Source organism: Gossypium raimondii, chromosome 6 (assembly GCF_025698545.1).
Source record: "Gossypium raimondii isolate GPD5lz chromosome 6, ASM2569854v1, whole genome shotgun sequence".
In the NCBI taxonomy this organism is placed as follows: domain Eukaryota; kingdom Viridiplantae; phylum Streptophyta; class Magnoliopsida; order Malvales; family Malvaceae; genus Gossypium; species Gossypium raimondii.
Genome location: NC_068570.1, coordinates 15,198,959 through 15,215,579, shown reverse-complemented (window position 1 = coordinate 15,215,579; position 16,621 = coordinate 15,198,959). Strand labels below are relative to the sequence as shown.

Here is a 16,621-nt window from a genome sequence, read left to right as displayed (position 1 = left end):
ACTAATTTAAAGTACTAATAAGATCTTTTAGTGTTTAGGTTAGAATTGATCTAGCACTCGCCTCCCTTGGGTATGATCCTCAGAGTACTCACCTACTCTGTTGAAGAACTATATTTCAACTTGACCTATATAGTTGCGGATACAACCTTGTACTTCGATATTTTATTACAGTATTCACACTTTAGACGTTAGTACATCCGAAGGCGGTCAATTAGCAATCACATATTGATTATGTACTTTGTCTCATTGAACTCAATACTTGACATTATATTAAGTGTTGAGTTGAGTTTCCTTCATGGGTGACTTGAATATAACAGGTTTGTACCGCATCTTTCAATTTTTAAATTCTAACATAGCTATGTTAATAATTTATACCACATGGGGAAACTTTATATTTGTATGTTGAAAATTCCACCACTATCATGTTTGATAATTCATTAATTTCTAAATAGTGCAATCATGGATATCCTTTGAACTATTATTAATTTATAGTGATCACTCTAATTTTTCGATCATGACAGTTTCATATTTGTCTATTTTATTTATTTATATCCAAAATATTAGTTTCATAATTACCAAATATATGATACCATAAATGATATGTCATTTTCACCTAGTAAATTGTTGTAAACAGCCTTAAATCCATTGTTGAAACAAGATCAAATATTTGTTATTTTATAGCTTCTTTTAATAGTTAATATATGACCTTAAAATAATATATATATGAATTATCAAATAACTTCAACCTTTTCTCAACAAAACATATACATTAGAAGACTATCATTTCTAATCTTTTGACTATAATATCACTCATTTTTACATTCTTTATCACATTTATACACCCTTTACCATGGACATTATTAGTCGCTTTATAACTATAATAAAAACCATGCTCATCACTTAAATGGGTCAAATAGCTTTATATTGTTATTTTCATACTCACGAGGTCATTTATTCATGGCTTCCAAAATATATTTCAATTTTCACTATATCTCAAATTTTTTATAAAGCCATGAAATTATAGATCATATCTAAGCCATATATAAAAAAATCGCGTGGATCATTATAAATATGCATAAATCATGTGCACTATCATAAATATGCATAGTATGTTCTTTATTTTAAATATTATTATCATGTTATATATTATCACTAGAAGATTTCATACCAAAATAATGATCTTATTATGTAAGTCAATGTTTTCCACTATTTTACTTTAAATAGAAAAATTAACCTTGAAAATGCATATGACTTTTTCATTTCTAGTCCAACTTTTATAATATAGATTATAAAAATATGCAATCATATACAACATCCATTTAGCTTATGTTTTTTTTTCAAACCAACCATGATGATTCATATAATATGATCATATACAAACTTTCATTTAATGTGTAAGTTAGCAATGAATACTGAATGCAATATTTACAAGCAAAGCCAAGTAGTGCCAGAAGTGGTGCTTAAGAGTAGTGCAAATTGCTTCAAGCACTGGTGATGAACAAAAAGGAAAACAATAAACACTCGATATGTTTACATAGTTAAGTTTCCACTAGATATAGACGACCTTTCCCAGAATGATAATCCACTATCTTATCACCTCATACAATAAATGATTACAAACACTAACACTCATCATATTAGGATTTCACTATTCCACCTAAGATCTAGACAACTCTCATTTAAGCTTCCCCTTGAAAACTTAAGCTAAAAACTAAGTACTTGTCTTGATTTTACACTCAATGCCCTCACAAGAAGTGTTCCTCAATGAAAAAGAATAACTACTTTCAGATTAGTACATCACCTATACAAGTCTCCTCAATTTATAAGGAATCAAGACTTGCTAACATACTATCTCAATTACAATCAATCATCCCAAATAGATAGTAGGACAACTAGCATATAGAATATCTTTAATGAGACCACAATAAGTTTGAATCTTCAGGATATGTTTTACCTGATCCGATCCAATCTCTTCAAAGTAAGAAAGTCGATTTCCTTGATCCAATCTAAACCAATCTTTAGAATATGTTGCTATAAGTAATTTTGATATAATAGGTAAGCTTGCACTTGACCAAAGTATTAGGAAAGATCAAATACCAAGGATTTTGTTGCCAACATTTTCCAACTCTAAAAATGGCAAGTTTATGAGTTGAATAGTGCTAGACACCAATGAGAATTGCTCCTTGGCACTGCTCATAAATTGCCTCAACAATCTCCTATTTTAGTAAATTTTTAAATGAAACCATAACATGAGAAGTATACAACAAATGAAACAAATGTTTCCCTTAGTAACTCCCCTTTAATCAATTAGTCTTAACTACTAACATAATCAAGCAACTCAACCATTAATGCTTTTAAAGAGATAACACATTAACAATCAAATTACTTCAAATCATATTAAACAAGCTAAATCGAAAAAGGTTTCATCAAGAGCATTCCTAGATAAAAAAATTAAAAAGAATTAGCAAAAAACAAAACAGCTCCAAGCTCCACTCCCTTTTTTTGTTCAACAATTCTGCCAAAGAGCTGCTAACTTGCTTGGCTAACAAATCATTCCTCAAGGACTTAGCTAGACATGCATTGGCTTGAAGTTACTAAATGGTTGTTTCCTAAAAAGAAATCTCAACATTAAGATGTTGCAACATTCTTTACTCAAAGGCTGTAAGATGGCTAGGAGTGCTCGTGTCAGTGTCAACTGGGACAAGCATTGCTTCTCCCAAACCAACTTCGTCAATAGGCACAGTTCATGGATTTGCCTTTGTATACTTTCCTTCTCGTCACTTGTACAAGAAATTCAATTTTATAAGTTTCTTCTCATATTTTTCAGTGGCATTATATGTGTATAGAGAATCTAAAAAATTAGAGAATGGAAAGGAAGACATAGCTTAGAGGTATACTCTCTCAGCATGTTTGATGATTTCTTGGAAGATAATCTTCCTTAAGTTGAACTGAATTGCATCGTAGGTTTTCCTCAGAAATGTGGCCATCTTCTTGGTAATTGTATTCCTCTAATTGTTAGGAATTCATTTATTGGTTGCAATGGTAAACATGCCAGCATAAGTAGGCTCCAAGGGGGGTGCTTGGAGTTTAGTTTCCTTTGGCCAAGTGGGAAAAATGACATTGGTAACAATCTTGGCCATAAAGTCAAAAGACTGATTAAGATCAACATTTGTATCTTAATAGAAGGACATTTTTATAATTTCCCTAATCGAGTTGGTCTCTGGTTGACTCGTGACACCAACTCAGTTAAAGGTTTAAATAGTAGTATAAATTACAATCTTCCCTTCGATAACTAATATTCTTCAGGTTACATTTTGCTATTAGGCCATATACTTTGCAAAAGTTGTGGATTTAGTCCTTGTACTATAATTTGGTCATTTTTAGTCCCTGTACTTTTCAAATATTAAACTTTCAGTCCTCACCAAACGATAGCTGTTAAATTCATTAAGTTCAAGTATTTTCAAAATCTAATGCGACAAACATATTATCATACTTATAGTGCCATACTATTTTTTTTTTAATTTCACATACTATTTCTAAAAATCCAGTTAATGGATTAACAACTGTCATTTGCATCAAAACTGGAATTTTAAAACTTGAAAAGTATAGGGACTTAAAATGATCCAATTCAAGAATATGGAATAGATCTAGAAATGAATGTATAGTACAAGACTAATAGTTGAATTTAACCAAACAAATTTAATTGTTACTATTTAAGTTATGATTAAGATTTTAAAATTTGAGAAGTCTATGGACTAAAATTAACTAGTTCAAAAAGTACAAGGACTACAATTGATCAAATTAAAGTACAGGAAATAAATTCACAATATTCAAAAAATTCAGGGATTAATAGCAAAATTAACCTACTCCATATATAAAAAAAGATAGTATATTGAATTATACAATTTTGAAGTTTGAGAGGAATGTGGCAATGGCATGCAAGCACTGAATAATGAAGACTTTTCGTTTTCAACATGTTTTAACCGAGGAAACAACAGCCAATTAAATAATGTAAAAGAGCATGCTTTATTATAATGTTTATAAGCAAACTTTGCCCCACGATTACCGGTCTTACTTGACAAACGCGTAACAACAACATTCTCTCACTCATAACTCCACTTCATTTAGTACAGTTTTTAAATTCCTTTGTTTTCTTTTAGGGTCTTCAAGTCAAAATTGAATTACTGTTATAATTTATATTTGTAAATGGTTTTTAAGCGTATTTTTATTATATAATTTATAAAAAATGAAAGAGAAATAAATCAAAATAAAAACGTATTAAGTAGAGACGAATCTCAATCTTGAATAATTTTACACAACAAATATTTTAAATAGACTATGATTCATAGACTCTTTTATAATAATTTAAATACATATGCAAGAGTGACTATAATTTTTATTTTTAATATTGTTTAAAAAATTCTGAATTACTTTTCGTGTTGTATATTATATATAAAATAAAACTCAAGTTGACTTCATAATATTCAAATATATGTTGTCTGTTAGGTTAAGATTCCTATTTGTATATTCAATCACTAGATAGGCAGTGAGGTTAGGACCGGTGGGTTAAATGAGCATTTATCCAAATCAACAATCAATCTCTTTCAAAATAAATCATCCAGTGGAACTGGAAAGTGGAAACCAATCATTTTAATTTTTAATTTTTAAATACCACTTCACTGCTGCTGTACTCCCTCTTCCTCTCTCTTCCACTTAATAAAATATTTTAATTTCATTTTCAATTACTTTAGTCCAGTTTTGAAATTTAATTTCAACTTTGATTCTTTTAAAGTATTACATCATAATTTTATCTTTAAAATATATATAACTAAATATCTTTTTTTAAATAGATAAACTATATAGATAGTCACTTAAATTATAATTTTTTCATTTTAGACACTAAAATAATTTACAATTTAAACCCATCAAATTTATCATTCCCATTATTAAAATACTTGATAAAAATTTGATATGGCATTTTTATAATATTAATTATTTTTTATTTTATGTAATTAAAGTAAAATCTATGTTATTATTATTCATAAAAAATTATCATTTTAATATCCAAACTTTTAATTTAATTTAAATAAGGTAAAACCATTAAAGAATTGGGACATTTGCAGAACATTTACAAGAATGCCGCCGTCGAGGCATTGTGGTTACCACCGCCGGTCAAGTCTACTTCCCCGAGGATGTTGCTGGCTTTGCCGTTGGGCTTCTCATCGATGTTCTCCGATGAATGTCAACCAGCGATAGAAGCCCTTTTCTATGGGAACATTTCCTCTAACTGATCGATGCTGACAGTGGGGGCTGGGATTTGTGTGAGTGATGATGGGAAGCTAATGGTGTTGGGAAACTGCGTTCTTCACGATGTTCTCAGTGATAGTCCCCGTTCCGTTTTCTTCTAATCTCCACCACCACCAGTGAAAGCTTCCCCTTCTCCGCAATCACCTTTGCCTCTATCTCCACTTCTTCCTGCATGCCCCATTAAAACTTTCCCCATCTTTTAACCAAAACCCAGAATACGAAACAACAGCAAATAGCTTAAGATTTTATCAAATAGGAAGATTAACTTGAGTCCTGGCTGTTGAATGAAGCGAGATGTTAAAATCAAGGGAGGCTTTGACATGGTCGGCAACGGAGTAAATAGCGGCAGCTCCGACGTCGTCAATCAACGTGGACATTGCTCCAACTTCCCATTTCCCATCGGGATCCTACATAATGTAAAGTTGCAATCATATTTTATTTTGCCCTTTTGCTGAAACAGATGAAGAGACACAGAGTAACAAATAATAATTCAAAAGGAAATTCAGAAATTTTGTTTCCTGATGCACGAATGGGTACGACAAAATTACGGCATATGGAGACCTTTTGGGCGACGACTGTCAGCGGGCTTTCAAGGGTGAGTGCCACCAGCTCGTGGCTTATCACTGGCTGACATTCATCGGAGAACATCGATAAGAAGCCCAACGGCAAAGTCAGCAACATCCTCATAGAAGACTTGACTAGAATGGTAGGCAACATAGCGGAAATTAAATTATATATTTTTACTTTTATAAAAATATAATTTCATTATTTTAATAATATACGCTTCTATAAATTTTTAAAAATTAAATTAATTTTTAAATTAAAATACAATTTTATATTTAAAATTTTATATTTTATAGCCTATAAAAAAATTTAAATAAAGAATTTTAATTTTAGAGACAGGCTAGAGCTCCACCACCGGTGATGACAATGCCTTGGCAGCGGTATTTTAGAAAATGTTCTATAAAAGTATCAATTTTTAATAGTATTACCTCATTTAAATTAAATTTAAATTTTAAGGATTAAAATGATAATTTTATTTTAAATAATTATGTCATGGATTTTACTATAATTATATAGAAAGTAAAAGTTTAAAAATATCATATCAAATTTCTATAAGGTATTTTAATGAGAGTGATTAGAATTTCAATTGTAAATTTTTAAATACTTAAAATGAAATATTTTTATCGTTAGGTGAGTATAATTTACTTAAAATTTTAAGTGATAATATGATATAATTTAATAGCGACAAATCATAACACTTTTATAAAATCCAACTTTAAAGACTAAATTGATAAAGAAAACTACGAAATTATAAGACTAATATGGATAAAAAGAAATAGTCATTAAGATTAAAAAAAGATCACCAAATACAAGAACTAAAAATTACTTTTATTCATTATTTTGTTATATTTTAATTTTTCTTTTTAAAAAGCAAAAGAACAAAATTTCATGCACGTGGTTTTCGCCTACGGTCCCTACCGCGTTTTCTAGCTGGTTTCGGGCCCGCCAAACACTGCCACGTATCCGCTCCCATTGTGGTTCAACACGGTTGGATCTTCAACGAAACCGATACTCAAAACCTTGCCTTCGGTCTTCACTCCATCTATATATATTCTCGCAAAGAGCCGCCATTTTCATTATCCGAAGCCTTTAGCAACAATCTGAGCGACCTTTTCTTTTTGCAACAAATTGACTTTCAATTGATGGTGAAGCCAATCTGCACAACACATTCTTCAGCATCACAAACAGAGTATGCCTCCGACATAAACACCAACAGCTGCAGCAGTAATAGCAGTAGCAGTAGCAGTAGTTCCAAGTATAAGGGTGTACGGAAGAGGAAATGGGGGAAATGGGTGTCCGAAATTCGACTTCCCAACAGCCGTGAGCGTATTTGGTTAGGTTCTTACGACTCGCCGGAAAAAGCAGCCAGGGCGTTCGATGCGGCTCTTTATTGTTTACGTGGCCGTGATGCCAAGTTCAATTTCCCTGAAAATCCACCGGAGATCGCCGGTGGGACGTCGCTTAGCCCGCCGGAAATTCAAGTGGTGGCAGCTAGGTTCGCCAAAGGGGTGGAACTGGAAACCCCGGGGAATAACAACAATATTGTAGGGACAGAAGAGTATACATCGTCTTCGTCGGGCGGGGGAGCGACAACGCAAGTGGAGAGTCGTCATCATGAAGAAGACATGATGGACTGGTCGTTTTTGAGCATGTTGGATAATAACAACACCAATGATGGAGGGATGTCCGATTATGGCTTTTATTCAAATTTGGGCCATTTGCCTGGTGGTGATGATGATGAACTCTATCCTCCGCCGATTGATGTTGATGAAAACGGTGGCAACGCTTTTTCACCGTCATCGTTTCTTTGGAACTTTTAAGCCAAATTTAGATTTCTTTTTAAAAGCAAATAAAGTTAACTTTTGTGTTTATTTGTTTGATGGGATAAATCAAGGCGTTTGGCGAATATTAGCAGCCAGGATCGGTGATTTTCCCACAGATACAGTGAGATGATGAGATTCCAATGATAGGAAGGGTGGAGGTGCCATCTTCCTGTGTATACTCATAAATCCCCTCCAAAAGTGTAGGAGAATCAAGAGTGTATATTCAAGTGTAGGAAACCGACTTTATATTCTTTTTCTTGGTGGGTTTATACATGTAACAGCTAAATTCATGTTAAATAAAATAAGAGATTGGTTATAAGTTAAGTTAAATAAAATATATTTATTTTATAAAAGGTTTAGTATTTATTAGTATACTATATTTAGTATTTATTAGCATAATTTATCGACCTATAAATTTAGCCTATAAATAATAAGTTTTTTACAATCTTAAAAATACAACCATTAAAGATTGAAACTCATAACACTTTTGGAGAATTTTGTGTTTACATTTTGATGGTTATTTGTTTTTCGAGTTTTGGGGTTTAGTTTTTATCTCCATATTTTATACTCTTCGTTATTTTGTCATTATAGTAAAATTATCTTTACCCGTGATTTTTTATCCTATTTGGAGGGATTTTTCTACATTAAATTTGTGTGTTCAATTTCTCAAATTCTTCCTCTATTTTTACTTGTTTGTTGCTTAATCGGGTTGATCTTAAATAAGTGGCATCAGAGCTAGTTTAATTTTCGTAGATCAACCCGTTCAGAGATGGCAACAATAAGGTTTGATATTGAGAAGTTCGATGGTGTCACAAATTTCAATCTGCTGCAAGTTCGGATGATGACAATTCTAGTTTAGAGCTACCTGAAAAAGGCCGTTACCGAGAAAAAACCTTGAGAATCTAGATTAGACAGAATGAGAAGAGCTTGATGAAAAGGCTCTGTCTGCAATTCAGTTGTGCCTCGCGAATAGGGTATTGCAAGAGGTATTGATGGAGAAAACCTTATCTGTCTTGTGGAAAAGGTTAGAAACTCTTTATACGACAAAGTCTCTGGCTAACCGTTTAGTGTTGAAACATCTATTTACGTTTCGCATGAACGAATGTGAGCTTCTTAAAGATCAAATTAGTCAATTTATTACTCTTTTGAATGGTTTAAAGAATGTTAATGTTAATATTGACGATGAAGATCAGACTGTGCTATTATTGTGCTCTTTATCCTATTCATACAAGTCTTTCAAGGAGACCCTGATTTATGGCAGAGACAAATTATCGTTCGAGAATGTGAAGGGTCATTTGTTGAGTAAAGAAAAACTCGACAATGAGTTTGGTTCAGATAGTAAGGCAGATAAACAAATTTTCGTTTTGGTAGCATCAAAGAAACAAGACACAATGTGTCGCTATTGTAAGAAGTTAGGTCACGTCAAAACAGATTGTTGGAAACTGCGAAATAAAAGGGCTGCTGAGAGTAACGAGGAAGATGTAGCTGGTGCTAATTTGGCTGATGAAAGCGGTGATGATTTCTAATTAGTGTCAATGAACGATAGCTCTGATCTTACATCCAAGTGGATTCTAGATTCAGGATGTTCTTTCCACATGTGTCCCAATAGAGAATGATTCTCCACATATAGTTTGGTTAAAGGTGGAGTTATTCGCATGGGAAACGATTCATCCAGTAAGGTAATCGTATTGGTACTGTTAAAATTAGGATGCACGATGGGATGATTAGGACACTCTCAGATGTTAGGTATGTACCTGATTTATGAAAGAATCTCATCTCCTTAAGTATTTTAGACTCGAAAGGTTGCAGAATCAACATCGAGTCGAGTGACATTAAGGTGTCTTGTGAGGCTCTCGTTTTGTTAAAAGGTAAAATGACCGATAATCTTTATATTCTGGAAGGTTCTATAGTGACTGGTGAAACTGGACGTCCCTTATCCATTACGGAATCGAAGTCAACTTGGTCATAGGAGGGAAAAATGTATGACCATTTCGTTGAAGAGAGGTTCTCTTTTGGATACAGGTTTTGAAAAGTTAGGGTATTGTGTTTATGAAAATCAGACCCAAGTTAGTTTTGATTTGACAGTGCACAAGTTGAAGGCTAGAAATCTTCCAGCTTCTAACACAGATTCAACTCAGTTAATTCCTTGCATAGTTCAAGATAAGCTCGTGGCGGGCTTTGGCAAAGATTGCGTTGTGAGAATTCGTGTCAAGGTGGAGATTATTAGAGTTGTGTGACCCAAATTCCTATTAAATAAAATAAGAGATTACTTGCAATTCAAGTTAAAATAAGATTTAGTATTTATTAGTATAATATATTTAGCATTTATTAGTATAATTTATTTGACCTACAAATTTAGCTTACAAATATGTTTTTTTACAACCTTAGAAAATACACCCATTAAAAATTATAACTCTTAACACTTTTGGAAAATTTTGTGTTTACGTTTCAAGGGTTCTTTATTTTTCGGGTTTTAGGGTTTAGTTTTTATCTCCGTCTTTTGTACTCTTCATTCTTTTGCTATTATAGTAAAATTATCTTGTCCACTGGTTCTTTATCCTCTTTGGAGGGGGTTTTCCATATTAAATTTGTATGTTTAATTTCTTAATTTCTTCCGCTATTTTTACTTGTTCATTGCTTAACCGAGTCGACCCCCAACAACTTAAATTAATTTTTTTATAATAATAAATTTACTTCATTCTGACTTCAATTTTTTCTTCAATCCTTTTGATTTCCTACCTTCAAAACTTTAGCTAAATTGTTTTATGTGGGATGTAAAATTTCATTCATTAAACACTTAAAAATGTAATAATATTTACATCACGGTATTTCAATATTCTTCATAATTTTTTTCTAAAATATTATCTACATCAATAATAAAATACAAATAATTACGTTAATGTATATAGTAATTCAATAAAGATTTTAAAATTAAAAATTAAAGTGATAAAAATAATTAAAGTACAAAATGAATAAACACTAAGCATTAATTTTATCACGCCATTGAAGGTCCTTTTCTTTTCTAATAAATAAATATGATACGAATCAAAGAAACGATCTATCTAATGATTATGCGAATATGTTTTCTCTTTTTATTTATGATTTTTGTTGAAAATAAATTGCGTATGCAAAATTTATACTTATATTATATATAAATTAACAAAAACTGATAAGAAGATATTTCTTACATTTTCGTATTTTTGAAATAAAGTTTATTTATATTAAAACTTCACTCAGTTTTAACATAAAATTTAAGTTACTGAAGGTATTCGTACAAGAGAAACAACTTATCTGTTAAAAGAGGTATCTTCATGCACCAATGACATGATGGAAAAAGACCCGAGGTGGATTGATCCGTTAGATTAGATTCCAATGTTCTTTACTTGATGATGATCTCTGAGTGGTTGGGGAACATTTTATTTTCCTCAATTTTAGTTTTAGTTTTCTCTTTTTTTTTTCTTTTTTTTTTGTGAATTACAATAGGAGGTCAAAGTCCTAATAACAACGCAACTTGCGCAACTCGAATCCAAGCCACACTTAGGACGGTGGACACCCTAACCATCACGCCAATACAGAATTCTTATTTTTCTCCTTTATTATTGTATTGGGAACCATTCCTCATTAAATATTCCAATTGTTTTCTATATATATAGACACACATTATATGCTATAACTATCGTGGGATAGTGACACTATGTAAGTCAATTAATTATTCTTTTGAACATTTTTTCCTTATTGTACACGTTGCATATCTTGAGGAAGATAATATTTGTAACCTTCTCAACCTGGTCTAGACGTTAGGCCCGAATCTGAGAGATTACATCGGCTACTGGAATGACCTAGTAGCGATCGAGATTTATAAAACAATCGTTTTAAAACATTTATTTATTTTTTAAGAAAATTTAGTCTATTTTCAGAAAACTCACGGGTTATCAAAAATCGATTTAATTTAGCTTTCTTATGTAACGGTGACTACTTTTAAGAAAACTTGGTTAATTTTCCATTTGTTTATTACTCAAAATTTATTTATAATCTTACAACCGAAAAAATGATTCTTTTACTTGGTTTTAATAAAATATATTTCATGCATTCATTAAATAAAAACCTTATTTTAAAATTAAGTTAAATGTTATGCATGCTAAATAAACTCTACATATGAGTCCCATGCCACAAAATAAATAAAACAATACAGTTTCAAAATAGCAGAAGTTATAAAAATAAGCCTAATAATACTTTCATAAAAATAAAACGTTTTTGAGCCCTCTGAATGTTGCGTCTACATCCTACCCTAATGGGTTCTCTGTAGAGATGGGAAAAAAAGGAGTGAGCTATAAAGCTCAGTATGAGTTTCATCCCAAGTAAACCAATGAAAACACTTAAGTATACAGAAACACAACGCATAGAAGAATACACAATAGGAATTTCAGAATATCAATATTTTAGACCACTTCAACAATGTATACATATAAATATATATATCATCTCAGTAAATCCAGTTTGTATGCATATGCTTTATGAATCTCAGACAATTTTGGTTTAACAGAAAATATCCTACCCAACCCTTACATACCACAATGGGAGTTCCCTTGAACTCCAACCACATACACACCGGGTTGTGGTTAAACCACTACTGATTTCGCAAATAAAATCTATCGCTGGGTTATGGGTACACAACAAAAATTTGTAGATGAAACCTACCATTGGGTGTGGGTACGCAACAAAATATCGCAGATAAAATCTGTCATTGGGTTATAGATGCACACCATATTCGCAAGTAAAAGCTGTCGATGGGTTGTGGATATACAACATATTTCCAGTTAAAGGTTAAACACTGCCATTGGATTCTGGGTGCACAATAAAATATTGCAAATAAAAGCTGTCACTAGGCTATAGATGCACACCATATTTGCAGGTAAAAGCTATCGATGGGTTGTGGATGTACATCATATTTGCAATTAAAGGATAAATACTGCCACTGGGCTGTGGGTGCATAAACAAATTTGCAGATAAACTGTCACTTCTTCCTTCATACATATTGTCCTACCCTATGCAATGCAATATAGCAAGCTCAAAATGGATCAATACGGTAGCATTTAATTATGCTTTTAATAGGACAATATGGTAACAATCAATATGCTTATAACAATTCAATACGGTAGCAAATAATATTCTTAGAACAGATCAACTCAGTAGCAAAAGTCATGCTTATTAAGTGTTTAGTTTAATGGTAACATAAGACATGATGTATGTACAATCACAAATACAAATACAGATACAATACAATATAATAGATATATGTATTATTCATAATTCATGCAAATATATTTAAACATCATATTGATACGGTTAGTGTTGGAAAATAGGGTTTGAAAAATGCAATGGAAAATAAATTTAGGGAAAAACTAAAATTTAAAACTTTTTTTTCCAAAATAAGATCTTGGTTGTGATATCTAAAGTAATAAACACTTAATTAAAATTGTACATTTTTTATTCACCTAGGATGACCGCTTCGACCGAGTAGTCTTCTTCGCTATCTTCAAGCTCACGTCTGCCGAGTATGGGCTCGCTTTGAATCAAAAACTTTTTCACAAAAATTACTAGTGGGTGATTTTGTAATTTCTATAAACTTTTGGGTCAAGTTGCAAATTAGAAAAATATGTCTAAAAATTTTCTAGAATAATCTCTTCAGAGAATTTTCTCTCTACAACTTTATCTTGAATTCAAGTGTGTGTAAATAATGACCAAAGGTTCTCTTAATATAGGGAGAGTTTCAAGAGTTCAATATTATTAAATTTAATTACTATAATATTAAATTAATATAATATTTACCAAGGTAAATATTAGATTAAATTTAATATTAAATCTTATTAAAATAATAGAATGTTTATCTACGACATAAACATTAAATTGAATTTAATATTAAGATAATCACTTTAATATTAAATTAATAAAATACTATTAAAATAAGTATTAAATTAAATTTAATGTTAAACTATTAAAATAATATTATTTTTGGAATAATTAATCTGAAATCAAATTCTCTGGTAGAGTCTTAATATGAGTGTAACTCTTCCACTGCTCAACCATCGACAACCAACTGCCGCCAACCATTGGGACCCACCGTCACAGCCACCAGCTCCGCCGTGTCCGGTGATGCAAGTGCGACACTCTTACAGCACCTGAGTCGATTTGGTTGCTCCCAGTTCGATTTGGATCAATGATGACCCAACCAGTCCGGTCTAGCCACCGGTTGAACCGTCGGCCCGATTTCACATACCAGACCTGGTTTAATCAGTTTTTGGGTCTTGATATCGGTTTTGGGCTCCCGAGCCAAATTTACGATCTCGAGTCCAATTTTCAAGTTCAATTATCCATTGGGCCAATTGTCTAACTTAAAAATTAATTTCCAAAAATATCATATTAATTTTAGTTAATTTGATTAATTTAATTTTACTTGATCAAAAATAATTTTTCCAAAAAATCACTTAGATTTTCCAAATTAATTTTTCAAAAAAAAAATCTTTAATCAAATTCTTTAGTTGAACAATTCTCTCGAATAAATCGACTCTATTAATGTGATAACCCGAAATAGGGCCTAATCGAATAGTAGTTTCATAACCACAAATCCAAGTGAAATAGTTTAATTTTATAAATTTTTATTAGTTACTGATTGATTGAAATATTGTGTGAAAATATGAATAAAAATTTTAATGATTTAGTGCCTAATTGAATTTTTAGGACTAAATTGAGAAAAATGCAAAGTGTGTCTAATTAGTGATTAAATGACTTAATTGAATTATTGCATGAAATTGGAAGTGTTTATGTGGCAATTAAACCATAAATTAGTGATATTAACACAAAAGGGTAATTCTAGAAAAATATCTAAGTAATGGGTCAAGGGCATTTTTGTCCAAATTGAGTAAAAGACAAAATAAAGAGAAAATAAGTGTCCATCTTCTTAAAAATCAAAAGCTTGCTGCCGAAAGTTTCATGTTACCATAGCTAGGGTTCTTGATTTTTCTAAGCTCAATTGTAAGTGATTTCTTGCCCCGTTTTTAATTATTTTCGTATTTTTATGCTTATTGATGCTTGAATTTCATGTTTCTACTATTTAATTTAAATGAAATTAAAGATTAAAAATTGACCCATTCATGATATAATTGTAAATTGATTAGTGATGTTAGATACTGAATGTTTGAAGTGTTAATTAGAAGTTTTACTAGATGAATTTTGATGAAAATGTTGAAAAAGGGGCTAAATTGTGAAAGATGGTAAAGTGTGCATAAAGTTGTGATTTTGTGAAATTGAGGGCTGTTATGAGCATGAAATATGATTTAGTGAAGTTTGAAATTTAAAAATTTAGTGAATTTTATTTTTACGAGCTTTGGGACAAAAGTGGAATTTTTGAAAAGTTATAGGGAAAAATGTAAATTTACCAAAATGTTGTGTATGAATTATATTTGAATGGAATATTGATAAAATGTATTAAATTGTGTTAATATAGATCAAGAAAGAAGAAATAGTGGAAGTGATCGGGGAAAAGAGAAAGTTATCGACTAAATTACAAAAATAGTCGTTTTGCATCCGAGGTAAGTTACGTGTAAATAATAGTTATATTTTTATAAATTGTGAATTATATTTGATATGTGAATTAATATTGAATGTGGAAGGAAAATTGTTCATGAATTATTCAAGTGTTAAAGTGTTGAAAATAAAGTGTTAAGTGTAAATTCCGGTTGAACTTAGGAATAGAAGTGGATACAAGTGACATGTCACTAGAGATCGATGTTCTGATGTTACAGTGAGTCCCGGTCTTGGGTGATCTAGCATGTGTTGCGATACACTGACAGACATGACTTGTGTGAGCGGGCCGTGGACATTTCGAGTGTTCTTGATCAGTGGTAGCTTCGGCTACATTTCAGTGGTAGCTTCGGCTACATATCAGTGTTGCACTTATGTGCTAAATCTCTACGTATCTGTGTATATTCGGAGTGTTCAACGAGATTAATGATGGGTTAAAGTGAATATGAAATGAAGTGTGTATGCAGGTACAATTGAAAGAATTGAGCATATGTGATAAATGTTAAGTGTGAAAATGTATATGCAAGTGAATTGGTAAGATTGTGCATGTGTAAGTGATTGAAATTGCTAAGAAATGTTTTGATTAGTTATATGTTAAAAGTGTTAATTATTAAATGAGTAAATATTGTTTATATGTAACTTACTAAGCTATTTATAGCTTACACCTTTCTTTCTTTCCTTTGTTTTATAGTGATTTGAACTTGATCGAATTGGGGATCGTCGGAGCTCGTATCACACTATCATAATCATCTGGGTATTATGTGCTTTTCAAAATGTTTAAACTATGGCATGTATAGAGTCTTAATCATTTTGAGCATGTTCAAATGATATGGCTAAGATTAGCTATTGAAATAGTCAGTAAAAATTATGTTTTGGGTGTTATGTATGTTAAATGGTAACTAATTCAAAGAAGCAGTTTCTTTGACAACAGCAGTGACGTGAATGTGAAAAATCACCATAAATAGTATAAATGGAATTAGAGAGTGAATTATATATATTTTTATATGAAAGAAACGGTGTAGGCAAAGGAATTATGTATTTTGAGATATTTGAATTTTAGTGAAACAGGGTTTGAATGGTTTTTAAAGTCCCCTGTTCTGACTTTGGAAAATCATTATAAATTGTACAGAAATAATTATGGGTCATAATTTATATGTATAGATTTATTAGTGAGTATATTTTCAAAAGAAACAAACGATAACCTTATATGAATTATGTGCAATGAGATAATTTATTTTTAGTGCCAAGAGGTCAGACCTGTCGAGCTGTGAAACAGGGGATACTTTAATGAATAAAATGTACTAATTGGATAAGTCAAAAATTCTTAAAATTTTATGGTAAGTAGG

At 31.3% G+C, this 16,621-nt stretch overlaps 2 protein-coding genes across 2 annotated transcripts; one reads left to right on the top strand and one right to left on the bottom strand.

The window, feature by feature from the left end:
• Nucleotides 1–4,975: 4,975 nt before the first annotated feature.
• On the bottom strand, nucleotides 4,976–6,010 carry LOC105771777 (hypothetical protein). Its single transcript, XM_012593170.2, has 3 exons — nucleotides 5,869–6,010; nucleotides 5,574–5,714; nucleotides 4,976–5,475 (listed from the first exon to the last, which is right to left on the bottom strand). Exons 1-3 carry the CDS (start codon nucleotides 5,992–5,994, stop codon nucleotides 5,377–5,379), a joined length of 366 nt encoding a protein of 121 aa, XP_012448624.2. The 5' UTR covers nucleotides 5,995–6,010; the 3' UTR covers nucleotides 4,976–5,376.
• Nucleotides 6,011–6,938: 928 nt separating this feature from the next.
• On the top strand, nucleotides 6,939–8,047 carry LOC105774654 (ethylene-responsive transcription factor ERF017-like). Its single transcript, XM_012597222.2, has one exon. It carries the CDS (start codon nucleotides 7,014–7,016, stop codon nucleotides 7,689–7,691), a length of 678 nt encoding a protein of 225 aa, XP_012452676.1. The 5' UTR covers nucleotides 6,939–7,013; the 3' UTR covers nucleotides 7,692–8,047.
• The last annotated feature ends 8,574 nt before the right edge of the window (nucleotides 8,048–16,621 follow it).

Coding starts and splice junctions, on each gene's coding strand:
- LOC105771777 (XM_012593170.2), bottom strand. CDS start 5,994: ATGAGGATGTTGCTGACTTTGCCGTTGGGCTTCTTATCGATGTTCTCC. Junction 5,715..5,868: donor TGACAGTCGTCGCCCAAAAG/GTCTCCATATGC, acceptor TACATTATGTAG/GATCCCGATGGGAAATGGGA. Junction 5,476..5,573: donor ATTCAACAGCCAGGACTCAA/GTTAATCTTCCT, acceptor TGGGGCATGCAG/GAAGAAGTGGAGATAGAGGC.
- LOC105774654 (XM_012597222.2), top strand. CDS start 7,014: ATGGTGAAGCCAATCTGCACAACACATTCTTCAGCATCACAAACAGAG.